This window comes from Triturus cristatus, chromosome 7, assembly GCF_964204655.1.
Source record: "Triturus cristatus chromosome 7, aTriCri1.1, whole genome shotgun sequence".
Classification (NCBI taxonomy): Eukaryota; Metazoa; Chordata; class Amphibia; order Caudata; family Salamandridae; genus Triturus; species Triturus cristatus.
Genome location: NC_140590.1, coordinates 62,477,116 through 62,504,988, shown reverse-complemented (window position 1 = coordinate 62,504,988; position 27,873 = coordinate 62,477,116). Strand labels below are relative to the sequence as shown.

Here is a 27,873-nt window from a genome sequence, read left to right as displayed (position 1 = left end):
GGAACCGAAGGAGACTGGCTTCCGGAGCGCAGCTGTAGGGGCAATGAGTTCCACAGAGAGGCCACATTTATTGAGAATCTTCTGCCACCGGTTCTTGCCTTTTTCACCCTGCCAACCTGAAGGAGATGTTGATGATCAGAGCGGAGAGAACGAGAGGCCTTGTAGGGCTGGACCAATTCCTCCAGAATAGGTGGACCTACCCCATGCAAAACTTTATGGGCGATACAGAGTGACTTAAATTTCACCCTGTCCCTCACCGGGAGCCAGTGCAATGCCCTCAACGCCGGGCGGGCAGATTGACGTCTAGGGAGACCCGTCAGGAGCCTGGCAGCCGCGTTCTGCACTTGCTGAAGTTTGTTCAGAGTAGCCTCGGGAGCGCCCAGGAAGAGCGCATTACTGAAATCCAGTCGCGAGATGATAAGTCCCTGGATGAGAAGCCTACGAGTGGCTACTGGGAGCAAAGGCAGAATCTTCTGGGCTGAGCGGAGCAGGCCGAAGCACACACCAGCAGTTTTTTTGGCATGAGTTTTAAACGATAGGTCCTGCTCCAGCCATACCCCCAGGCTCTTGATCTCCTGCTTGGGGGGGGGTACCGGTCCAAGACAGTCAGGCCAGCTGCTGGGGGACAAAGATGGAGAAGAGTTCCCCAGCAGCATCAATTCCGTCTTGGAACCATTTAACTTTAGGGCTGAGCTGCACATCCACGTGTAGATCTTACCAAGGCACGTGTGCAGCCGGTCGGGATGGTGCGCCGACTGGGAAAGGCCAACCACCAGCTGAGTATCATCAGCGTAGCTGATGATTTTAATACCCAGCGGCAGTACCACACTCTCCAGGGGGGCCATGTAAACGTTAAATAAGGTAGGGCTCAATGAGGAGCCCTGTGGCACACCACACTGGAGAGGTGATGGAGATGATTTTTCCTGGCCTTCCCAGACCTCAAATGAGCGACCTTCCAAAAAGGAGGCGAACCACTTGAGGGCCAAACCCGTAATCCCCACCCCCGAGAGCCGTTGGAGAAGCACCTGATGGTCCACGGTGTCAAAAGCAGCGCTGAGATCCAGGAGGATCACTGCCACTGAGCCTCCCGAATCCAGCATGCTCCTCGCATTCTCCACAACGGCCAGCAGGGCGGTGTCAGTCCCCTGACCGGGGCGGAAACCCGTTTGGGAGTCGCCCAGAAGGGAGTTGGTTTCCAAGAAGTCCGAAAGGCGGCTGTTCACCAGCTTCTCAGCCACCTTACTGATACCCGGCAGCAAGGAGATAGGCCGAAAGTTGGCGAGGTCGGCGGGATCAAGGTTAGGTTTTTTCAAAAGGGCCTTAACCACCGCCCCTTTCCAACTAGGGGGAACTACCCCCTGGGCGAAAGACAGGTTTATCAGGTCCGTCACAGGGCCACCAATTACAGATGACACCAGTTTAAGATATTTAAAAGGTACTGGATCTTTCGGGGAGCCGCTCTTCATAGACCCCAAAGCCATCAAGACTTCCTCCTTAGTGACCGGACCCAGGGAGGCCAGCTCCGCCGATTGCAACCTAAGTTGGGAGGTAGAATTATCCCCCGAGGATGTGACCTCATCTAGCCGGGGAAGGGAGGCCAGTATACTGTCAATTTTGCTTTTAAAAAACGAGGCCAGTTCTGAGAATGAAATGCATGTGCAAAGCTGCCAACTAGTCCCATGACTGGCTTGGCTTACCCGCCCTGGGGATAGGACAATCTGAGACATTTTAATGGCCAATTAAACAGAGATCCGTCTGCACTCATGCCAACATTTGAGAACAGCTAAGTGGGAAAATTAGAAAACAAATCGGGAGATTTTAATTCTTTGACTAAAACGAGTTTAAACTGTAGTATATTTGTGTAGGGCTGTCGTCAGTACGCTGGTACCAAGTTGCTTGTTGGTGAGGGGTGGTTGTAGATGTGTTGCAGCAGAGAGCGAGAGGGACTGGAAGGGTAAAGACGGGGGCTACTGGAGTTTTAAAAACAGTTCCTGCGGCATATTAAAAAATAAGCTAACACACTTTAAAGTGAATCACTGGAGCCAAGTGAGAGGGACTGTGCTATTTGCATGACCCTAATGCAGACAGCTCCATGCACCCCTGTGAAGATTGGTGCCGTGGGTCTGGCCCCCATTACACATGCCAAAAGCCAGCCATGCCAGTGTGGAGGGTAGGGGAGAAATATGATCTAATTTTGGAGACACCTGAACACACAGCAAGCCATTCTTTGAGTGTGGGATAACCCTTCATGAGTCACAGGATGCAGAGTCTGACAAAAGGTCATATCTGGGAAACCAATTGTGGTTTATTAGGACACTGTATGGGATAACACTCCACTATCACTGCTCAATGGAGAAGTGGAGGCTGAGGCCAGGCGCCTGTTACGGAAGGGGTCTGCCGCTTTAGCCCTCGTTTTAATTGAGCCGAGATCGTCATCTCATCAAGAACAGGCTTGAAATTAATTTTAGTCCTCGTTACAATTGAGACGAGATCGTCATCTCATCAAGAACAGACTTCTAATGAATAACTTTAAAGCGACGTGAAAGCACGTGTTCAATTGCCTCCCCGTGTTAAATATAACGCTGCTGGTGCGGGCGGAATTAGCATCTCTGTGGACCCAGGTTTCACTTCCGTTTAGACTAGTTTGCGTTGCAAGCCTCTCTTTGGATAAGCGTGTACCACGGCAGTGACGTCTTGTTTTGGCAGGAGCCCATTTCGTGGGAACTGAGCGTATCCTGCACGCCTGTCACTCACTCGGCGCACGGAGTTCAGCGGAGACCGCGAGAGCCGGGTCACGGTACCATATCTACAGCCATGGTGAGTACCTCCGGGGAAGGCCGTCCTCGGCGGCCGGAGGTCGTCCCTTCGGGCGGGGATACCTCACAGAGTATCGCACAGGAGGGGGTCGTGTTGTTTGAGAGGGTCTCTCGGGTGAGCTACGATGGGGGCCGAAGGGGATTACTGGTCACGACGGAATGAGGGTCAGTGTTCTTATAGTGGAGGGGAGGAGGGGCTTGTGAGGTTGTATCCACCCGGCGGCCCAGTGGCGTGTGCATATGATACAGGTGCTGCCCGGCGGCAGGTTCTGGTCCGTTTAAGATCAGGGGGCAGCTCGCAGGGAAGGGGCTTCGTCATACTTTTTTTAATTTATTTTATTTAGTGCATTTTTATAAAGCGTGAACATTACCCAAAGGTGTCAGAGCGCTGTACAATAGAGCTTACAAGAGACTAAAATTGAAGGGTACACAAACACAAAATCCAACACAGCACACAAGGGTGAGGAATGACCATACCCGTCTGACCTTCTCACAGCATGCCTGTGAAGCACCGATAACACAAATGACCCGAAGACTACATCTATGCTCGATAGGAGAATATAAAGGAGAAGGTGTCAGGCAGTTTCAACGGGAGACTAGGACTTTGGTACACAGGCTCGCATCGTCTTTGGATCCCAGTTGTACCACCAAGAGAAGGCGACGAGGGTGCAATACGAATAGCGCTAAGGGAAGTCTCCCCTCATTATTTGCCAGCACTTTGGATACTCCAATGATGAGAAGTCCCTGTGGCATTGCAGATTACTCATTGAATACCCAATTGGTGGTCCTGTGAGGTGTTAACATTGAGTGTTTCTACTGGTTGCTCGCCCCATGAAGTGGTTCTCATGGTTCTGGCGACCACTAAGTCTGGTGCTTAGTCGCCAAACAAACGGGCATTAGGAAGTCAATACAAGCGCTCCCAGTGCCAGCATTGGCCTGGGAAATTTATATCCAAAACTTATATAAACTTAATACACAGAAGGTGAAGAAAGGGAAGCAGCAGTCTCCAGAAAAGGATCAGTCAAGGGATGACATGATAGCCCTAACAACGAAGCAAATAGCTTATTTCATAAAGGCCGCAAGATCTACAGCAGCTATGGGTCCGGATAGGATTCCAATTAAGGTCATACAATCAAACATAGGGGAGTGGAGAACATTTCTATCCGCCATATTTTTCCACTGTTATGGAACTGGTGACATCCCAAAATCCTGGCGGGGGAACATTGTGGTCCCCATTTAAAAAAAAAAAAAAAAAAAAAAAAAAAAGCTCCAGACCTTACCCAAAAAACTATCGACAAATAGCCCTACTTGATGCAACTGGAAAGATCTTTGCAGCCTGTATCTTAGATCATCTTAAAGACTGGGCCTTCTCCAGTGGCACAATCCCTATGTCTCAGGCAGGATTTCTTCCAAAACATTCAGTGAAAGATACTATCGCAATCTTACAAACGATTCTTGATAAATATGTTGTCTCAAATTGTATACCGTGCTTTTATTGATTTTTACTACGGCCTTTGATAGGCCAACCCTCTGGAAGAAACTGGTGAGGCTGGGAATCCCCCAAAATTTACTTACAGTAATTATATTTCTCCACACAGAAACTTGGTGCCGAGTTCAAATGGGGGGCTCGAAGGGTCTAACTACACCAATCTCCACGTCAAATGGCCTAAAACAGGGGTGCCTCCTTGCCCCGTTGCGATTTGCCAGAACACTTCACATATGTAAAAAAAAATCCTGCCGAAATTAGCATTTAGTGACATACACATTCTAATGTACGCGGATGACATTGTGATTTTAGATCTTACGCCAATAGGACTCCAAATAAATGTAAACGCATTAAGTAGCTATGCCGATGATAATTTTTTGAGTCCCAAATACCTAAATTCTACCTTTTGGGGGGGGGGGGGGGGGGGAGAGAAAGCAATTGCAACATTTTAATTGGACATTGTGGGGAAAACCACTTGAGTCTGTTAAAGAATACATGTATTTAGGTGGGATCTTTACCCAAACCCTACAGAACTCCTCATCTACGACACATAGGTCAAAAGGCGGACGCACATGTAGGATTATTGTTGAGGCTATACTCCTCCTCTGGAAATAGACATTTCCAACCTATGCTGGAGGTATATGGGATGAAAATTCCGCCCATTTTAACCTATGGCTTAGAATACATGCACATAAAAACCTGGAAATCAGCAAAAACGAGAGAAGGGAACTTACTACGGAGACTAATAAGAGTCAATCAAGCTGTACCAACCCAAGCATTGCGTTTGGAATTTTCCTTAGTCAGCATTCATGCAAGGGCCATCTCTAATCTAATAAGATGGGCTTACCAGCCGACTCTGGTACTTTAAGAAACATCTTAAAATTGGAAACCTTTAGAGAAGTCGTCGCGTTACACTTTTAACAAGAACCTTAATACAGCTTTAGCCTATCCCATTGCACAGTAGCCCTTTTAGAAACTTGGACTCTGGCACTCTTGAAGCTCTTCTTAAAGAATATGACTTCTAAATTAAGTTTTGACCTGGACGTAGAGCTCTGTCTCCAACTAAAACATTATGCAGAATATGCAAAAACTATAGCATATAAATCCCCCAAGAAATAAACATACTTTTTATTAGATCATAGGATTCGCCGCTGTATTCTCTTACTGAGGTTGGAAATCCTCTCCCTGAATGCACATACAGCAAAGTGGAATACTAAAAACGCAACAGGGCTATGTGATTTATGTAAAGGAGGATTGCAAGATCTAACTCATGTTTTAGTGTTCTGCCCAAATCCTACTCCAGTAGAAGCACGGTGGAGGTATATAAGGTAGGCCTAAAATTCCGTTCCGCTCGCGGAAATTGCAATAATTTGACATTTTCACGTTCCGTGGAGAGCGCGAAAATGTCAATTTCCGCAATCCTCATCTTACCGGAAATTTTTTTCATGGTTGCGCTGTTTAAAAAATACATTCTCGTGTGCGCGCGATCGCCTTACCTGAATCCCCGCGTTCGCCGACAAGTTTTCCCGATCCGGTCGCGTTCTCCACGAGATGTTGGATTGTTGGTAGCCATTTGCGCTGTCTCGCGACAGTTCGCGCCCGCATTATCGTCATTTGTCACACGATCACGTCTTTCTTCTCGCGATCATGCACCGCGAGAGCATGAGATGATTGAGATCTCGTGCCCGTGAGCAACCGCATGGGTAAGTTGGTGAGCCGCGATCACGCAGAAAATACTGAGAACGGGCGGGAAAAAAACTTCTGCGTCTTCGTGATATTTCCGCGTGTTTGCGGAGATTTTTAACATTTTCGCGATAGTTTGCAAAAGTGAATTTCGCAAATTCCGTCCACCCCTAACATAAGGCCTATTAGAATTCAATACAATGTTCTTCTGCACAAAGCTTAATTACTCTGTAAATTAGCACCGGGCGTATTTGTTTGTTGCCAACTGTATACATTTAAAGATTTTCTTAAAGCTGTTTTAACACGTTAACCGTGGCGCAAATTCACTTTTAATGAGTGGGCGGGGCCGCGCTGGCCAACGGACATGCACAGCACTAGCCAGGTAGTGCTCGCGTTGGCCGACGCACGCAGGCAACGGGTTAAAGGTGATGATGATAATGTTTTTAAACTCCTAAACATCAAAAGCCGATTTTATGACCAATTCATAACAGATCCAATTTTATTTTTTCTCAAGGTATATGTAAATTTTGAAAAATAACCACTAGACAAACACAAATATTTTATATGTTTTAAAGTGGCATAAACTCTTAAACAGACTTGAGCTAAAATCATTTAAAAAAGCTATGATGAATGGATTCTGGATCATAAATGTTTAAAGTTGATGATATGAGTTTTCTGCTAAATGTTTTAAAATCGTGTTTGTATGTTTGCTGACCTCAGTCGAGGTCTATATCAAATAAAAATAAACTTGAAACTTAATGCAGTAAGTAAACAGTCTAATTTGTATTGCTTTCGACCTAGATCAACTATATTTTTTTCACCTTCCATCTACCTTTTTTTTAAAATTTTTTTTTTTTTTTTTTACTAATTTGATAGTGTCCCGTTCATTTTTCTCCTTCATAAGCTTCAGATTCATATGTTGATCATGCTGCAAAGAGGCCAACCCAATGGCATTTTTATATGTTTATACAAGTGTACATCTTATGTGGGGGTAAGGTGGGGGTATAAACAGTAAGCACACTGACGTCGTATACCATATTCTTTCTGCTCCAGATATGATCACCAGGCAGGGGTAAGTATAAAATTAGGTTTATATTCATGAAACAACTGTAATATAGAGGGTTTGCCGTATCGTCCTCCATATATCAAAGCCATTTGTCATACGTACTGCTCCAGTATAGCCAATTATGGCACTGTACAAGGAAGTAAAAGCTTCAGCAAAACCATTCCATAATTGTAGGTGGTCGGCATAATTTAGATCTATTTTTATTCTCAATTTTAAATGTTTGGCCCTCTTCAACATCATGTGGCGGTGTTTGTAAAAGTTGGGTCTAATGCTGATATGGTGGGTGCTGAAGACTAGGTAGTTGAGCTTGGCCTAAACATGTGGCGGAGTATTATGTGGTAATACTGGTTAGGCTTCACCATGCAAAATTCTCATAAATCCCCAAAGATGGTCCTTGGATTCACAATAATAAATCCTTGGCTCAGTCCTGGTAGAGTGGCGAGGGCAGCCTGGCTTCACTAGCGGAAGATTTTAAGCACTTCAGAGTACTAAAATGGACGATAAGTAATTGGCACAGTTCAAAAGAAATCCAACACCAATTTATGAAAATAAAGCAGATTTTTATATTCATTTAGACCCCAAAGCGAACGAGATCAGATGCATATGACCAAAGTTATTGATTTTCAGAAGCAAACTTTAATCAGTGCAAAATAACACTGTAAAACTTTTAGAGTGCGTGGTAAAATTCACTAGTGAATATCGGTCACATGCAAGTTGAGTCTCTGAGTGGAACCCAAGGAGGGTAAATGTGATGTGGGTCCCAGGACAAAGCCACGACAAACAGTTTGATTTTTACCTGGCTCAAGAAGCCGGGGTGCAGAGTTGTCATGGCTGTCCTTGGTGCTGATGCAGGAGAGCCAGTTTTACCGCTTATACGGTGCTGGTGGGGGACTGGCTCCAAAATGTCAACAATGAAGCCACTGCTGGTGTTGGATGAAGGTTTTGCAGAGTTCCTTCGAGGTGCAACTTCCAGTAAAGGTGGTGGCCGCCAAACTGGCAACAGTAAGCACAGCAGAAAGTTAATTCGAGCTCCAGGGGAACACTGTAGCTGCCTGAAACTTTGTGAGGTCAGGACTACGTTTCCCAGAATGCACTGGACTATCTACTTGTGGGCAATCCCTTGGAGTGCCCGATGGCCAGTGATTCGTTGGTTCCAAAACGTTTTTTTTTACCTGCTGTTTCAGGGGACTAGTGCCACTAGTCCAGGGAAGTCTGGTGATGCCTTTGGCTCTCAAAGGGATTCATCTGGGGGACCCAAGCTTTGGTCCAGGGCGAGCCTTGTTCGTACAGTTCCAGGAAGGTTGCCACTGGTGTAGATATGGGTATTCCTTAGGTGTGATTGGCATATATTGAAAATAGTGCATTGACTTTGCCACGCATGCTGAGGGCAAAGTCAAGTTCAAGCAGTTTGCACTACTCCTGCAGCCTGCAATGGAAGACCTGCTGTTATGTTATGTTAATTTAATCTTATTAGGCGCTCAGCTACCCAAGGGTTTCCCGGCACCGCCTGTAGAACAGAGGAAAGGGTAAGTCGATTCTACATATTAAACAGCCAGGTTTTTAAGCACTTGCTATAATTCTCATAAATGGTTTCAGTCCGAAGTGCCAGCGGAAGGGAGTTCCACAGGGAGGGGCCAATACAAGAAAAGGATCAACCACCCATACGGGACAGCCTGAATCGAGGCACCGTCAATTTCACCTGAGTAGCGGATCATAAGGAGCGTGATGGAAGGTAAAGGTGAACCAGAGCATTCAGATATTGAGGCGCTGTACCACTTTTGATTTTTTTTAAACATATAGCTCAGGGCTTTGAACTTAATGCGCTTCTCAACCCTGAGCCAATGCAAATCACGGAGGGCGCCTGAAATAGAAGCTGTTTTTGGGACCTTACAAAGCAACCTGGCTGCTGCATTTTGTACCAGCTGTAACTTTCGTACCACATCCTTATTGGCTCCGAGATACAAAATGTTGCCATAATCCAGCCTTGAAGTAACCAGAGCATGGACCAGGAGCAGAGTATGGGATACCGTGTCTAACGCGGCATTTAAATCAAGGAGTATAAGATCCACCGTCTTCCCGTCATCCATACGGTTACGTACCATTTCTGTTACTCCAAGCAACGTAGTCTCCATAGAAAAACTTGGGCGAAAGCCAGACTGTGAGCCATGCAAGAATTTGTGGGATTCAACGAAAGATGACAGTTGAATGTTGACATGATTTTCCAAGATTTTAGAAATAGCCGGGAGCAGAGAAATAGGCCGGAAATTAGACAGTTGTGCTGGGTCAGCGTTAGGTTTTTTTTTGAAGTGGGAGAACAATTGCATGCTTCCAAGCAGATGGTACCTTGGCTTCCACTTGCTGTCAGTAGTTTACCTTGGTCATTGAGGATGACGCAAACAGTGCTTTAGGCCTTAGTGATCCCTTTAACACCCATGCCCTGGGTACCACTGATACCATATACTATGGACTTATGAGGGGGTGGAAGTCCTTGCCAATTGGGGTTACCAATTCACACATATCGGTTTAGGGGAAGAGCACTGGGGCCTGGTTAGCAGGGTACAGTGCATCGTCAGTCAAACAGCATTTATAGTCCAAATGGAGTAAAAAAGTGGAGGGCATCTGCAAAAAGTACCGGTTTACTTACAGCTATGACTAGTACAAAGGAACAAGGCAACGTAGAGGGCAGAGGTAAATGGTTTCCCAGCCTGTTTTTCCTGCATGGTGATTGGTTTGTTGTTGCTGTGAACTTGGGGATCGATTTATATCTTGGAGGTATAAATACTCAATCACAACAGTGTCAGTGTCTGTTCTACCACAATAATGGTCCGTCTGCCAAATTGATCAGTGTCTCCTTGATTAACCCCCTCTGACGGCTTTATGAAGTAAGGGCCTTCAGAGGCAGACTTCTAATTCCACCCACCTTATTTATATCAACCTAATTAGAGGTCAGTTTTCACTGCCCGGAAAACCCTGGCGGTAATGGGCAGTGAAAACTGCTAAATGCTGCCTTCACCAAAGGAGATGATTCTTTTGTATATATTCATTTTCAAAAAGAAAATCTTGCATTAGAATTAAAATAAAAATAATGGTGCGAGGCTCAGTTATGTTGCCTGAGCCGTGCACCAAACTAATCTGCATTGACAGGAACTGGTGTGACGGTGGTTTCTGCAAATGCTTCAAAAATGACCACTAGCTTGGCAGTCCTTTCTAAATTTGGCAGGTGTCCCCTCCATCAGGATGATGGAGTAATTTACTCCAATACTGTGATGAAAAAACTGGCCACCTGCCAAACATAAATCTGGCCCTTAGTGTTTAGAGAAATACGTGCAGCTCGTACTCTGTGTTGTTAAACTATAGAGGATGGCAAGTGCTTAGCAAAATGGTAAAAGATTAAACCAGAAGTGGGATTGGTGGGCTGGAAGAGGGGGTTCTTCTTTAGTGAGTCCCACAATGGCTGGTCTAGAGCAAATGATTCAGGCTGCTGCTTTTAAAGCAATAGAAGTCATTTCTCTCGTCCAAAAAAGCAAAGATGGATCCCCCAGACCCTGATGATGATGAGGAGGAAATCAAGGGGAGATTTAGTCAAGGGGCAGAGTTAAATGACAACACATCATAAGTTATATGGCTTTTCCTGCTACCTAAACTGTTGATAAAGGGAGGATTATTTAGCTAATTCTAAAAAAAAAAAAAAAAAATCAACCTGAATCGTTGCCATTACATAAAGCTATCTGGAATGCCAGAGAGGGGGATTGGAAAGATATTCATAAACATTGATTCCTGCCTTGTTCACCAAAATGTATTCTCTTTAAGGGTTTGTGGAGCTTAAAAATAGTTGATTGATGGCAGGACAAAGTGACCGGAGAGATCAGACCTGAACGTGGTAAACTCTTCTATACCGTATAAGAAATTCTAGATGATAACTTCTTAGAGGATCTTTTTAGAGGATCTTTTTTTCCCTTCCTGTCGAAGTTTTTGTTTTTTTATTATTGGATTTAAGTGTGCTTAACTAGATGTACCAATTCATCTAGCCACTCAAAGATGTGTGTTTTTGTATACAGAGATAACATTACCGATTCCAGTTGTTACCTTTTGGTCTTTCTTAGCCTCCCAGGGTGTTTACCCTTGAACCTTTTTGCGAACCATGTGGTTTAGTAGGAGGTGTAGGTGAGGTTGGACAACAGGGTTTTTAAATTATTATTATCACTATTCAGTCTTTTATTTGAATCATCAATACGTTAGTGTGGGAAATTTGTCAGTGGGCATAGCTGAATTTGTCTGCGAGGTTAATTCATCATGGGAGCTAGTGAGGAAGTATGGTCTACTCAGCTAGACCTCTTTGCATTGGTAAAAATGCTTTATTACCCAAATTCTGCCAATTATACCCTCCCCCAAAGTTTGATTGATGAACGCAATGTCATTCGAGTTGCCAAAATCACTATCTGAAATTTATTTTTTCATTCAGCGGTTCAGGCGTCCTGAGAATTTGTTCTCCTTATTGACAGTCATTTCAGAAATGGTGCATGGAAATTGGGTAATCAGATTTGCTCATTGATGTGATCAAGGATTTTGATTTTGGGTTAGACCTTATGGGCGCACAGGACAGCAATTAGGGCCTTCAGAAATCCGAAATGGTCATTATAATTTTTGGGTGCTTTTTTTCCTCATCTCCTTTTCTAAGCTGGAATCTGCCTTTGGTGTTGCAGGCATTATATTTTCCACCCTTTTTTTAGGCCTCACTTGAGACCGCGCATGCACTGTTTGCAAGACATTTTGATTACGTAAAGAAAGCTTCAAGTGCGCCTATTGTTACCATTGGTTGTCATCATTACTTTACTTCTCTTTGGTTAGCGCGTGCAGACTTCATTTCTTCTTCGTGAGTTTGTCCCTCCCTTGGAGCAGGGCTGATGTACTGCTTCCTTCCACTTGTAGCATTTTTGGAGGGTCCTTATTTTCTTTTACTTGTACCTGCTCCTCCCACATTCTTGCTTACAGTGTCCATACCATGCCCCCTCCCTTTTTAGGTCTCGCATAGCGTTGCAGCGCAACACACTGTTCACTTTGTGAGGCATGCAGTATACAGTATAGTGGGGGGAAGCTCCGCCCATATTTTTCATTGGCTTAAATCGGAAATGCTGCATTCTGAATTGTTTTCAGCTTGTTTGTCCCGCCTCCTCACGGCCATGTCATTTTTCTCCTTCCATTGCTATCGGCCCCTTTACTTAACAAACTCTTTTGTTCCTCTGCCCCCCCCCATACTTCCCTCCCGCAGTCCATAACTTCTCTTCCCGCCCCTCCACCCCCACTCCAGATCATGCCTTTTTGGACGCCCACACGTTTGTTTACAATGCAATAGGTCACTCGTAATACGAGTCCTATTGCATTTATAAATTCTTGTTTTCTCCTGGGATTGGCTAGCTGAGTCTCGCACTTTATTTTGCCTGACCTCTCCAGACGGCTATTTTACGCATGCGTCCAGCAGCCGCTATACAGATGCTGCTTTGCACAAAGAGGAAGGTGTTTACCAGGACCCAGGCAGCCACCCAGCAGAGCAGGAGTGAAGCGCGCTGCGCCAGAACACCCACAGCTGCAGCCTTTACAGCAGCGCCAGGGGTCACATCGTGACATGGGGGAGGTACAGACGACCCATCCCGCTCTTTGCCTCAGTCTACTTAGAACAGTCACCTAAACAAATATGCCCTGTGTCATTCGGGTGCCGAGTCAATGAGTTGTGGTTGGATTTTCGTGGCTCACACGTGCACCAGAAGCATAAATGTGATGATGGGTCTGGCTGGGGTACATGATGTCATGTAAAGAATCCTCCATTAGTCAGCCCTCTGGAGGCCCCTTCACGCAGTCCCCACATTGACTTTATTTTGGATACGGCTCTATAACATCTTTGATCCAGGCGCCATCTGTTGTCGCCCCATCCTGTTCCTGCCAGGTCACCTCTCAGCCGGTAAGAGCTGGTAATCTGCTCTCAGTTGAACGGCAGGCGGCAAAAATGGCTTATTGCTGCTGTGGCCGGGCTCAGCAGATGCTTTCATTGGAAGGGCAACCAGAGAGGCGCCTGACTCACAGAAACCTCGATTCCAGGGTTCAATTCCAGGCAGAGGGGGCGAGAGGCGATGTCTTGTAGCCGAATTCTTTATTTCAGCATTTTACGCTACTTTTGAACTTTACAAATATTTGTTGTAAATTTACAACTAACACTTAGTTCCTTTATACTAACCCATCACTAATCCTTTTTGGTTTCCGAAATGGCGTTCTTCTACTCGTCGAAAAGCGCTGTGCGGAGCTGCGTTGCTGTGCTGGCTTAGTTATTCAGAGCTAAATAAAATATCTTGACCTACACGATTCACGGAGTATTAATCTCAAGAAATTTGGCGACGACTTGGAAAAGAAAGGAACTCGGATCACAGAAGAAACTCCTACTACATTTAAAAAAAATCGATCTGATGAAGCATTGTATTGATAAGAATGCTCGATCGGGAAGAGGAGAGTCCAGTGTGAATTAGTGAGTCCGTGAATTCGGTGAGTCAATTTATTCATTAATAAGAAGCCAGCACATCTACAGAAGACGTTGGATCGAATTAGCTGTTATATTTAAAAAATTGCCTGACATTCGTTTCAATGCAGTAGATTTGTGTTTGATTTAGAACACTCTTACCAGCAAACACTCTGCATTATGCACTCGTCATCCACAAATAGTGTCATCGATCTTACGTGCTAAGCGTGCGCATTACGCACTACGCTCCACGTAGTGCGTGCGGCCATTTTGGAAACGCAAATAACTTCAAATCGGAAACATTGCGTGTGCGCTCCGGTGACGCGCACACAGTCTTCAATTTATAACCACTTTCACGAATTCTGAATGCAACGAATTTAAGCAGAGTATATCAAATACACAAGGTATTGTGAAGTTATTGTTTTATTCTTCAGGACTATATTTACAGACTCATTTATAATGACTGCTACCACAACCAAGTGTTATCTTAATTTTAATATTTACAACGTTCGTACAAGGAGTCTGCCTTCATATTAATTACGGTGACAGGCACACCATTACAAGTACTTGCCTCTGCCTGTCAATTATCAAACCCTCACGTCTCACAAGTGATCATCACTGGTTCACCTCCATTGTTATACTACACAATTTTACCATTATAACATAAGTAATACAAAATGTGTGCAGCTCAAACTTTTTCTCTAACTCCTCCTCAATCCTTTCTCACCAAGAAAGGAGATCCTCTGATTAAATGGCTTGAATGGAGTGAATATTTTTAAAATTATATTGATGCATTAGAAGATGGTGATGATTTGACACAAGTAAGGAAGAAGAAGATTTTAATTCCCTTGGCCCTCAAGGTTTAAAAGCGTATAATTCAATGAATAAGAAAAGTCATCCTGATGATTCAATTGTTTTTCATCATGCAATAGAAGATCTTGACACTTATTATTCAACGTCAGTTTGCATAGCCATTGACAGACATACATTTTTGTGGCATAAAACAAGAGAAGCAAAAATCTGTAGAAGATTTTGTTTCAGATCTAAACAAATTAGCTTTGACATGTAGATTTGGTCCATTAGAGGAAGAATTAATTAGAGATCAAATCATAATGTATGTAAATAATGAGCATGTTCAAGAGCGTCTTTGGCTACATGGTGAAGCTTCATTGTTTGTCGTTGCTTTAGTCAAGAAAGGCGGAAATCACTAACAAATGTGCTAAAGCCATTTCTGAGTCACCCAAAGAGGTTAACAAACTTATCGTCAACAAAATTAATTCAAAGCAAAAAACTAAGTCTGTAAATTTTCCAACACCTAACAGACAACACCAACAATAAATCTGGTTCATCAACATTAAGGTGTTACAGATGTGGCAGTAAAAGCCATTTAGCCAACTTTAAAAACTGTCCAGCGAGGAAACAAATGCCTTCAATGTGGAGTTATGGGCCATTTCAAGAAGGCGTGTCGACGGAACATAAATAAGAAAAAAAGTTAATTTACTTAAGGATGATTGTATTGACTCTTCATCTACATCATCGTGTGATTATGTTTCATCTAAGAATATAGATTGTGTTTTAAGTCTATCCGATACTATACTGTAAACTCTTTGAATGTTAATTGCAAATCCAAACCTGTATGTGCCATGTCCATTGGTGTGGTGTAGGAATACTTATCGTGACGGATTCGGATTCTCCGTACACTATCATTGACAAAGCATTATGGGAGAAAGATTTTGTTGATGTATTAGGGTCTACCTTATTACCTCCTGATATTTCACCTGAGAGCTTTACAGGAGAAAAAATAGATTTAGTGGGTTACAGGGAACTTATTTTTGAATTCAAGGGAAGATCTTGTAGTGGCAAATTATATGTGGCTTTAGATGGCCCCCCTGTGTTAGGATGGATAGATCAAAGAAGCTTGAACATCATCCTTAATCCCAATAGTCCTGAACAAGTAATGATCCTAGATACGAACAATGATTACCACAGTGAACTTAAAAAGAAATTTCCTCAGGTTTTTTCTAACAAAGTAGGACAGTTAAAGGGTTATGTTAACAAAATTATACTGAAAAACGACGCTGTACCTACAGTTTAAAAATCTAGACATATTTCATGGTCTGCTAGAGGTGAGGTCACAAAAGAATGAATACGCCTTTTAGATGATGGCATCATCGAAGAGGTAGAAGCTTCAGATTGGGTTGCACCCTTAGTCGTGGCCCGAAAGGCTAATGGCAAGGTCCGCCTATGCATTGATTTGAGGTCCCTTGATAAGAATATTGTAGTTGAGAGATTCCCCTTGACAAAAATTAACAAATTGATTTCTCTTACCAAAGGCATGCAATGGTTCTCAGTTATTGACTTGACGTCAGCATACCATCAAATTCAACTACATGATGATAGTTAGAGCTTGACCACATTTATGACCCCTCAAGGGTGTTTCAAAAGCTCATGGTAAGTTATTTCATGATTTACCTCGCATCTTATTTTTTTAGGATGATATCCTTATCATGGGTGAAAATAAGTGCATACATGATGAGAGAATTAATTCAGTTATGAATGTGTTGAAAGAAAAAAGGCCCTACTGCAGAGCTAGTGCAAATTTGGAGTAGATTCTTTAGACTATTTGGGTCATGACATTTCTGCTCAGGGTATAAAACCAAAGTCTAAACTGATGAATGCCATCAAGAATGCTCCACCTCCTGAGAGTAAAGATGAACTAAGGTCCTTCTTAGGGCTCATGGAGTTTTATAGTAAATTTGTGAGAAATGTTTGAGAGAACATTTAACATGCGTCGGTTGCTGAAGAGCAAATCTAGTTTTATATGGTCTGATTTACTTCAAGATTTTATTAAACTCAAAAATGAACTGTGTGATGCAAAGAAATTAGTGGGATTTGATCCTTCTTTGCCTTGCATCATTACTACTGATGCTAGTCAAAGAGGATTGGGTGCCGTTCTATCCCCAAAAGAAACTAATGGTGAGGAAAAGGCTGTTGCTTATGCATCCAGGGCACTGTCTCCAGCGGAGGAACGATACTCTTTTATCGAAAGAGAAGCGTTAGCAGTTGTTTGGGCATTGAGCATTTTCGGAAGTTTGTTTGGGGTTATCCTGTGGAGGTCAAACCCCTAGTGAAGGTACTTTCCCCAGAAGGGTTACTGAATGCTACGCCCAGAATAGCAAGAATGTCTGTACGACTGTTGGATTACAGATGCTCTGTAAATTATATTCCAGGGGTCAAGAACCAAGTTGCTGATTGTCTGAGTAGATTACCATTACCCTTGGAGTCTTCCACAGAGAATATGGACGATTTCAAAGTTGCTGGAATAAATATGGATAAGGACAATGTTACATTAAGTCCCAAAGAAAGGGAAGAATCTATGGTGAAGGATGAAACGCTTTCTAAAGTAAGGGAATACATTGTTAGTGGTTGGCCTATTAAAAGATTGCTGGGTGATGAGTTGAAACCATACTGGGAGGTTCGTGATGAGCTATCAATTAAGGATTACAACATACTGCGCAGTGAAAAGATAATTCCACGTTAAGTATTAAGGATGAAGGTTATTAAGTTGTGTCATGAAGGCCATCTTGGTATTGTTAAAACAAAAAAATTTATTAGGGAACTATACTGGTGACCAGGAGTGGACACTGAAGTGGAGAGAGTTGTGAGAGAGTGTCCATGTATGAACTCAAATAAATCTCAGAGAATTACCATTCCTCCTTTGTGTCCAATAGCATGTCCTGAGATGCCTTGGGAAAATCCTTGGGTTAGATATTACTGGGCAAATTATAAAAGATGATGGTAATCTGTATATTTTAGCTGCATTAGACTATTTTTCGAAATGGCCTGAGATCAAAGTTGTGGAAAAAGCGGATTCCGCTAGTGTGCTAGAATTTATGGATGATTTGTTTCAAAGAGAGGGGCTTCCAAAAGTAATCATAACAGATAATGGTGTACAATTCAAGTGTCGACTTATTGAGGACTTCCTTGAATGTAATGGTATACTACATAAAGTCACCTCACTTTATCATCCCAGCGGAAATGGCGAAGTAGAAAGGTTTAATAGGGTTATCAAAGACTCTATCCAACTAGCCAATCTCAAAAATCAAGATTGGGTAGTTGGAATTAAGAAAATGGTTTGGATGTATCGGATTACGCCTACTGTTACTGGGTATAGTCCATTTACTATCATGAAAGGGCGTGTACCATTTACTAAAGACAACCAATGTTGGTTGAAACACTAGGGCACTTGAGTGGTCTCCAGAACATGTCAAGTACAACATTAAATCTCACCAAGGGAAATATAAATTGTACCATGACTCCAAGTATAACACTAAAGAAGTCCACCTATCAGCTGGGGATTTGGTACGAGTTAAGTTACCTTTCGGAGTAAGGAAGGGGCAAAGTAAATTTTCGAAACCTTTTAGTGTAACTGAAATATTCAAAAATTCAGTTAAATTGTCTGATGGAAAAGTTTGGCATATGAGCAGTATTGTGAAATTCAATGAAAAGTCTGATAAGTGCATGGATATCCAAGAAGTCGGACAAGGGTCAAGAAGTTTTCATTGTCTTGATTATAGCAGTGTGGAATCTGGCACATTGTCCAATTCACTGCAGGAAGAAAATCTAGTACAGAATGAAGTTCCTTTAGTTTCTACTCAGATGGAGTGTCCTCTTAATTCAGTACAGGTTGAAGAGGAAGTTTCTATAAATGTGGAAGGCCTTCTGTAGAGCCCATCTTCAGTTCCTACAGCTATTACGATGCAGGAAAGGATCAGATTTGCTCTCATCCAGTATATAGGAGCCAAGAAACCAGTGCCTCGATAGCATTTGTCTATTATTCAATGTTTACCACTGTGGTGATGCACACCACATCCCTGCCTGCGTTGCTTATGCATCTCTTCCTTACTGCTCTATGGCCCTGTCTTTCTGCTCATTGGCCAACCATGGTCACTTGTTTATCCATAGCGGGCAAAGAATGCCCCTTTCACGTCAGCAGGTTTTACCCTTAAATAATGTACTCTCTGCCAACGAATCCCCACGTAGCAGGAATTCGAACCCTAAAGCACACATTAATCTACTGACACTTGATGAAGAGAAAGTGGTCATCGGCCTCAGGACATTTGTACTCTTATGAAGAGTATTCTGCTTCTGTAGTGTGACTGAGTAAAGATGTAAATTGTTATATTTTGGATTGACCTAACCTGCTGTGGAATGAGATAAATGTTGTTAGCTTCCAGTGAGTTGGAATGATACATGAAGTAATTTAATGTAGTTTTTATTGAGATGAGCGATGATAATGGACAAAAGTTTGGAAGGAGATGGGGTAAACAAATGTTCCTTCAAAGTCATCTTGATATGCCTTGGCCTGAGAGTATGGAGCTGGCCATTAGTGGCTTCGCTTGTACATCTTAAAATAATGTGTTGCTAAGATTAAGGGAGACCCACCTAGAGGCGTAGACATGTTGTGCCTTCGATTAGCAGAATAATCTAGTGAGGGTCTTAGAAAGGTGAGTGGAATGCTTTGTGTGAGGCTTTTATTTCTGTACACTGAATAGCAACCCCAGATGCCATGAATTGCAGTGTAGTTTGGAGGTTGTTTGTCGTCTGGAGTGTAACTTCATGGCTCTCCCCATTTCATTCCTGTCTGCAGTTGTTCTATTCCTTCTTCAAGTCCCTGGTGGGTAAAGATGTGGTGGTGGAGCTGAAGAACGACCTCAGGTAAGTGAGTGCAGAGGTGCTGTGTATCCAGTGACTTTATAGCCGCAGTCTGAATGATCTTCCCATGCTTACTCAAACAGTATTGTTGACAGTGTTGATTAGTTTGGAACTAAAGATTTTCAGGGCCAAGAAGCACCACACTCCTCTGGTGATCTTCTGCTCATTACCACTACAAAGAACATTTCACAATAAGTGCATGTGTCCTGTGAGATGCATATTAAATTCTTCTTACCGGATTCCAGGACTTGGCTATTGTTACTATACAGCTAGGAAACTTCATGTCTGTTTACTGGCGGAGTAACATTCTGACTATGCTTTGGTGAACTAAACATTTATGGAATTGTGAATTCTATGTCCGGACTGGAGGCGAGGATTATGCCTTCTTTCTTCACTTTAATCAATAGCATCGAATATACAATAGAAGACTACATTTCCCATGAACCAAAGGGAAAGGGTAGTCAAAAAACAAACACATGGTAACAACCAATCATTATACATGAGCAGTGTCCAATCAGGGGTCAGGCAGCCCAATATAGTCCAACAGTGTCCTCTCTCCCTCTTTCTTCGCTGCTACGCAGCAAGTTAAGTACTCGTCAGTGTTGTTGTGACTGTTTAGTGCTTGGATATTATTGTTTGTGCTTTGAATTGGTTGTAATGATTGATGGCGCTGCAGCGCTTTATTCTGTTACGCGATTGCGGGTTTCCGCTCTCTTTTATTGTGCTGTTATGCGGTTTTGCCTCGATCGCGCTGTGCGTTAAATTTCTTTGTTCCCAGGTTTTATTTGCAGGGCACGTTTGTTTCCTGTTTCTTTTCCCCTCAACGTGTGGGCTGTGCTCTTCCGTCCATACGTGGCTTTGGCTGGCTCCGCTCCAGGGTCCTCCTGCCGCCAGAGGGCGTGGGAGGCTGTGTGCCGCGTCGTTTGATCTTTCTTCAGAGAGTTTTTCAAACGTCACGCGCGAGGTGCACTGAAGCCCCTGATCTGAGGCAAACGCCGGTGAACGGTTGTAGGCGGCAGTGGCTGTTCTGAAGGTCACGCTGCTCCAGTTGGCAAAACGCTTTGTGCCCAGGCCCAGTTCTTCAAGGGCAAAGTCTCTGTACTTTACAATTTTTACTGAGAACGCCTCTTGGAGGTCCTGTATTGTGGCAAATTGTGTTTAAGGGACTTTGCCCAGATCAGTTCACCCAGGTGTGTTTAAAATTTCTTAGCCAGCAGTCAGTCCCTAGGGCTAGAACCCGGTACATTGCGTGGTTTTGCCACATAGAAACGACCTGCAGGCTGACACTCATCCCTGATAAAACCTTTCCAGGCCAGGTTATTTCTTGTCTCACTTCACGTGAGTGTTGTATTGCCCCATGGAGTATTACGATGATTTCCCCGCGGAGGAGGAGGAGGAGGATCCCCTCGCTGATATGCCCTTTATGAGGCAATGGACACTTCAATTTATCGGGCAGTGGACCAAGCCATTTCTCCCCTGGAGACCAGGCTTTCCCTTCAAATTCAGCAAGCTTTTGCCCAGCTTTCCAAGCAGATGGCACCCCAAGCACTATTACCCTTGATCCCCTTGGGTCCCCACCGCCTAAGCGCTCCCGTGACGCAGGTGTGGACGGGGGTGCTTTTGATCGCCTTAGGCAGGCTTTCCTTGATAGCCACCGGTCAGTTCTGCCAGCGCTCCCTTTCCTGCAGCCCCGGTGCTGCCTCCTATTGACCCAGTCCCTCCATCTCTCCCTAGCACCTCTCAAAACCCTCCGAGTACCTCGGATATGCTGAACCCTAACGATATAGTCCACCCACGGTCCTCGGACTGAGCACCAGCGGACAAGGTAGCGGCATACGTTGCCGCCCACATCGGGCGCCCCCTTGAGAAGGAGGCACGCAACTGCCTCCGGGCGGAGTGTCCTCGCCCCACTCTGGAGGGTAAAGTGTCCCTCACACCTAAAATTGACCCTCGAATGGGTACTTTTCTTCAAAAATTCATTAGAGATCCCATAAAGGGGATTGACAGATCCTGGAGAGCCTGCCAAGATAAGCTCCTGGACGCTCTCGGTCCCATCACACAAATTCTAGATATAGCAGAGGAGGCAAAGGCATCAGGCTCCATAATTTCTCCAGAGACCTTATCCGGATGGGCACAACGAGTGGTGATCTTCATGGGAAACGCTAACTGCCCTTTCCACCGAGCGCCGCCAGTCCCTCCTTATAAAGATTGACCTGAAGCTAGGGGACCTGGCGGACTCTGAGGCGGGCGCTGTTGCCCAGGGTGGCTTATTTAGCAAGCCCTTCGTCAAGGAGCTCTGTAATGTTTGAATACCTTCACCTCTTTAGATCGAGCACAGTCCACCATCAAGAAGGTGTTTCCCCTCCCCCCCGTGTTTTTCGTGGGGCCGGCCGAGGCAGGGGCTGCTCGGCCGGTCGTCAGCAACGCCAAACCGCTCAAAGAGGCTCCGGACAGTACAAGGACCAATCTAGGTTCTGAAATGTGTACCCCACACGTGGACGGCAGGGTAAAGGCAAAGGATTCCAGGGAGAGGAGCAGCCTCTAGCCCAGGTGAGAGTTCTCCCTTCTTCCCCACAAGGCATAGGGGGGCAGTTGGCAGGCTGCTTTCACGTTTGGTTGACAAACGCATGATGCCTGGGTTTTGCAGACTGAGGGGTTTCCACGTAGAGTTCCAAGGGACCCCAGTACAGTCAGCCCTTCCCCGTCCTATTCCGTTTACTGCACAGGACGCGCTTCTGGTAGACGCAGAGGTCGCTTCTCTCCTCGCGAAAGGCGCTATCACCCTTTCTACTCCTCGCCCTCAAGGGTTTTTGAGCAACATTTTTCTGGTAGACCAGACCGATGGCGGCAAGAGACCTGTGATAAACTTGAGCGAGTTCAATCAATGGTTTGGTTTACCGACATTTCAAGATGGAGGGAATCCATCTTCTTTCTCGACGTTCTGTGGCCCCTCGACTGGATGGTCTGTTTGGACCTCAAGGATGCCTATTTGGTAGTCCCGATATTCCGACCACACCTTCGGTTCCTCCCAATTTTTCTGGGGTCATCGCACGTGCGAGTTCACGTCCCTCCCTTTCGGCCGCTCGTCGCCCCTTGGTGTTTCATCAAGATTCGCAGACCGGTGGTGGAGTACCTGCAGTCCAGGGGGGTCAGAATGATTGTTTACCATGACGATCTGTTTTTGATGGCATCCTGTCCCCATCGACTGACACGACCGCTTCAGATGGCAGTTTCGCTTCTTCAGGATCTCGGGTTTGTCATAAACGAGACAAAGTTCCTCCTTCAACCTACACAGAGCCTTACATTCTTGGGGTCCGTCACAGACTCCACGTCTTCCACATTCTTCCGACCAGGAAGGTCTCCAAGATCCGTCACGAGCTACGCCGCGTGCTAACCAAACAACGGATTTCCCTCCACCAGTTGGCTCGGGTGGTGGGTCTTCTGTCGGCGTCGATCCAAGCAATCTTCCCGGCCCTCTCCATTACAGAGCGCTTCAGCGTCTTAAGGGATTCTTCCTACACAAAGGGTACCCATATTCTCACAAGGTCGCGTTGTCCATCGAGGCAAGAGCCGAGATTCTGTGGTGGTTAGATCATATGGAGGCGTGGAACGGGAGAGCAATCTTCGGTTCCACCCCAGACTTGGTTATAGAATTGGACGCCAGCAGGCTCGGTTGGGGTGCACGGTGCAGGGACCTCTCTACAGGAGGGTTGTGGTCACCCCAAGAACAGAAGTTACACATCAATTGCTTGGAACTTCTGGCGGGATCCTTCGCAGTACGTTGGAGGACGAAGGATACAGTGCAGTCTTGTGTCCTCCTGAAAATGGACAATGTGTCGGCGGTCCGTTATGTGAATCATCTGAGGGGGCACCAGATCGAAAGCTCTCTCGGATCTGGCGGCGAGTTTCTGGCAGTATTGCCTAGACAGTCAGGTCTCCGTCACGGCGAAATACCTTCCCGGCCGAGACAATTTGGAAGCAGACTTTCAGTCGCGCCACTTCCGGAATTCCAGCCTTTGGTGCTTGGATCAGTCCGTTTTCGCGACGCTGAAGGACCTTTGGGACCCCTTCTCGGTGGATCTTTATGCATCCCGGCTGGATCACCAGATTCCGCGATTTTTCAGTTGGTGGCCGGATCCTCTGGCAGCCGCATTCCCTCCCTTTGCAATGATCACGAGGTCAACGGCACAAGTTGGCCGGCAAGCGGCAGATCTGGTCATGATCACTCCGCTGTGGAAGTCTCAAGTGTGGTTTCCGGTTCTTCTGGAACTTTCCTAGGATTTTCCAATCCTACTCCCCCAGTTTCCCACTCTTCTCCTGAGTCCGGACGGGAATCCGCACCCTCTGGTGTCCACGAACTCGCTGTGGCTCATGGCGTGGCGGATTTCCGGAGTAGATGGGAAGCCCCTGGCCTTTCGCGAGAAGCTGAGGCTTTCATCTCTATAGCATGGGCGGACAGTACTGTCAAAAAGTACAGGTCAGCATGGGGCAGATGGACCCGTTGGTGTCTGCAACAGGGTTTCGATCCCTTGGTCACGGATGTCATCCATGTGGTGAATTTTTTTGGCTCAGCTGGCTTCTGAGGGTCTGGCTTATCGGTCGGTGAATACCTTTAGATCGGCCGTTTCCTCTGGCCATGTCCCGGTGGATGGAGCGACTGTGGGTTAACACCCCCTGATTTGTCGACTGATGCGGGGCATCTGCCTTTCACTGCCTCCGGAGCCTTGTTATTCCGAGCTCTGGGATGTGAATCAGGTTCTAAACCTCTTTTTATCCTGGCAACCAAATAGGTTTCTTTCACGAAAAGAACTCTCGGGAAAATTAGCCATGCTTCTGTGTCTGATTTTCTTGCAGACGGGTGTCGGATGTACGGGCTTTAGACCTTTCGTGCAGAGTCTTTACTCCGGATGGGATCACGTTCACACTGAGATGCATGAAGTGCCATTCTAGGATGATTTCCTATCCTCAGTTTCCTGATTCCCCGAAACTGTGTGGTTCGCTACCTCAAAGTGTACAAGGAAATGACAGAGTTTCGTCCTCCAGGAGAGAGGCAACTCCTCATTTCGCTTCGGAAATCTTTTAAAGTGGTTTCCTCACCCACCATCGCCAGGTGGGTCCGCTGGGTGATACAGGAAGCAGGCATTAGCCTTAGCAAATTTGGAGCGCATTCCAAAAGAGGTGCGATGGCTTCAAAACCCTTTAGCTTAGGGGCGCGTTTGGAGGATATCCTCAACGCAGCGGATTGGTCTTCGGACTCTATTTTCAAACGGTTCTATTTCAAACCGATTTTTGAATATGGCTCATTTGGTTGTGGGCAAGCTTTAAACAAGCATAATCCTCGCCTCCAGTCCTGACATAGAATGAAAAATTTCTTAGCTAACGGAAAGTTTCAATTCCATTAAGGACTGGAAGGTGAGGATTATCCCGCCCTGTCTTCCTAGAGGAGACCCCTCTACGTACTACTGTAAGTAATTGGTTTTGGGCATTTTATGATATAAGTCACTGTTGTAAATAGTTGATGTGGACTTTTTTCTTAGACATGTTACGAAAAGGTAACCTGCAATGTATGTATGTTTGCAATTTCTTCCTGCGGTAATATATTCTTGTCCTCAGGCTCGGATTCACACAAACCAGATCCCTGAAGGGCCGATGGTTGCTGGCTACGCGTTCAGAAAGAGGAAGAGAGGACACTGTTGATGGGCTATGTTGGGCTGCCTGACCCCTGATTGGACACTGCTCCTGTACAATGATTAATTGTTACCATGTGTTTGTTTTTTGACTACCCTTTCCCTTTGGTTCATGGGAAATGTTGTCTTCTGTTATATATTCGCTGCTATTGATTAAAGTGAATAAAGAAGGTATAATCCTCGCCTCCGAGTCCTTAATAGAATTGAAACTTTCCGTTACGTTAGCTAGGAAATTTTTCATTCCAATTCAAATGGAATGATGTAGTTTACTAGAGCAGATAAAGGTGTGCACTAGTAGTCATAGACAAACAATTTTACGCAGAAAAAATTGAGTTGATTATGTCGGATGATTCCACATACATTCCTTTGTTGAATGACCCTACAGATTCTTTTTCACTCTACTTGTTAACATATTGTCTCACGCTGAGGAGATGAGATGGATCATGGGAAAAACCAAAGATTTTTTTGACCACCAGGTTCCCACGTAGGCCAGGGTTATACATGCTACCCAAGATTCGCAAGAATCTTAGGAACCCACCTCTCAGACCCATTGTGTCTGGATGTGGGTCTCCCAACACGGACCACTTGGTCAATACTTGGACACATTTTTGCAGCCGATTTATTCAAGCTGGAAAGAAAGTACCTATCTAGAAGATACTAAGCATTTACTTCAAATTTTAAATGAGGTCCATATCCCAGAATCCAGGGTAATTTGGCTATGCACAGTAGATGTGGTGGCGTTCTACACCTCTATCCCGCACACAGAAGGTATAGAAGCCATAGAGTGGGCCCTATTGTGCCATGAGGTACCTGGCGCTAACCAAATCTTTCTGTTCGAACTTTTACATTTTTGTTTATTCCGCAGTTACTTCAGGTGGAAAGTTTTTTTTATTTTTTTTATCTCCAATCCAATGGTACCTCCATGGGTTTTTTTCAGGAGCTCCCAGCTATGCCAATATTTTCATGTCCAAATATGAATCTGAACATATTTTGTCCAATACGAACTGGAAGAGTAACTTAATTTTATACCGTCGTTACATCGATGATATACTCATATAGCATGGTAAACGTGCCGACCTGGAAGATATGATCAGTCATTTCAATGTCAAGAATCCTAGAATTCAATTCACTTCCCTCATTGACTCTCCGATGATTTCCTACTTGGACGTTTCTATAGAACTGAATGGGTCTCAGACCAACACTAAGGTGTTGAAAAAAAGCACAGACCGGAATAATGTTCTCCAGTATTGGGGTGTCTTTCATAGATTCACATGCCTGAATATTCCCCGTCGTCCCAAGGTAAATAATATAGCAATATATACAGTCATAATATATAAGTAATCATATAAAACAGAGATATAAATAGGTGATAAGCATCAAGAATGTCCCTATATGAAATCTCCATAGAGATACATGGAGAGAGAAAAAAAGACATTCGCAGTCTATCTCTGTCATTATGTTGGTCCAAACTACGGTCAATCGGGTGCCAGCTCCTCTCTAGAACCTTCTCCTCAGAGCTTCTCACCTCAGATTTTCTACCGCACGTCGTGTGAAAGGGAGTCTCCCTGAGCTCTGCTCAGTTTTCTCTTCAGCATGTCTTCAAGTAAGAAGTCTCTGTTTAGAGCTTGTTTTCTTGTGGAAAGCTGCGCTTATATTCAGAAGATCCACACAGTAAGTGTATTTACTGTCTTTACCCTGACCACGAAGTGGGTAAATGTATATTCTGTAGAACTTTTTCTACGAAGACTCTTAAAGACAGGGAAGGTCGTCTCTTGTTGTGGCTCCAGAGACTGAAAGATAAGGATGAGGTGGTTTCTGAAGTAGAAAGCCTTACTTTTGGCCGTTCCCTCACAGCCTCCAAATGCAGTAGTGTTCAAGATCTACCTTCTCCTTTCATTAAGAAGAAGAAAATGTCTCTTTCTATGACATCTGCCATGTCTTCATCCATGGCTACTGCGTTATCGCCCACGAGACCTAGTTCTCAGGCTGCTGAGGCATCGACTTCCCTGATTTCTGGCAAGAAATTGGCTTCATCGTCGACGAGACCTCTGACGAAATCCGCCGTTTCCTCCTCGTCGACGGTGACTCTGACGACGACGTCAGCATCAAAGTCATCGACGTTATCGTCGTCGACGATGATTATCAGTACAATAAAGACTGTGTCATCAGTGTTGCCTATTACATCGTCGTTGACGAAGAAGGAAAAGATCTCGTCGACGCTAACATCATCGTCGTCAAACTGCAAAATCTGCCTCGTCGACGCTTACGTCGTCGATTGATTCGTCGACGAGTGCTCCGTCGACGAAGAAAAAGAAGACGTCGACGACGATGTCCCCATTGACGCTGGTTCCGTCGACGTTGGTTCCGTCGACGATTCCGTCTGCGAAGATGTCGACAGTGGCTCCTGTACTTCGATCCCGTCGACGGCAGTCTCGTCGATGGAGATAAAGATTAAGAAGGTTTCAAAATCGTCTTTGACACCAGCAACGACAATTTCTGCGCAGAGGTCAATAGATACACAAAGTTCTTCCGCGCCTTCGACTACTTCGTCCTTTGCCTCTGTACCTTCTGTTGCCATTGCCACCAAGTAGCCAACAGGATATGTTAAATGAGGTCATACCCTTGGATGATTCTCAACTTCCTTCACCTTTGTTCGCAACTGATTCCGATCAAAATTTAGGGGAAGGTCTACCTGAATCTTTCGGTACAGCACACAGTCCATCGGATTTGATAATAAAATGCCAGGAGGAAAGTGATGATGATGAGGATGAACAGTTTTATCAGGAAGATATTCCTATGGAAGAACAGACTGCGGCGTTACCCTTGTCGCTGATTACAAATCTTCTACACATGTTGGATGATTATAATCGGCGTTTTCCTTTATCACCACAAGAGTCTGTAGTTCCTGCTGTTCC

The 27,873-nt window shown here is 44.8% G+C and overlaps 1 protein-coding gene across 1 annotated transcript in view; it reads left to right on the top strand.

The window, feature by feature from the left end:
* Nucleotides 1-2,671: 2,671 nt before the first annotated feature.
* LOC146808812 (U6 snRNA-associated Sm-like protein LSm2) overlaps nt 2,672-27,873 on the top strand; it is an 88,009-nt gene continuing 62,807 nt past the window's right edge. Inside the window, exons 1-2 of the mRNA XM_085615643.1 lie at nt 2,672-2,817; nt 19,207-19,274. Of these exons, the coding sequence (XP_085471769.1) occupies nt 2,815-2,817; nt 19,207-19,274 (71 nt within the window). The 5' untranslated portion in view covers nt 2,672-2,814. The remainder of the gene's footprint in view (nt 2,818-19,206; nt 19,275-27,873) is intronic.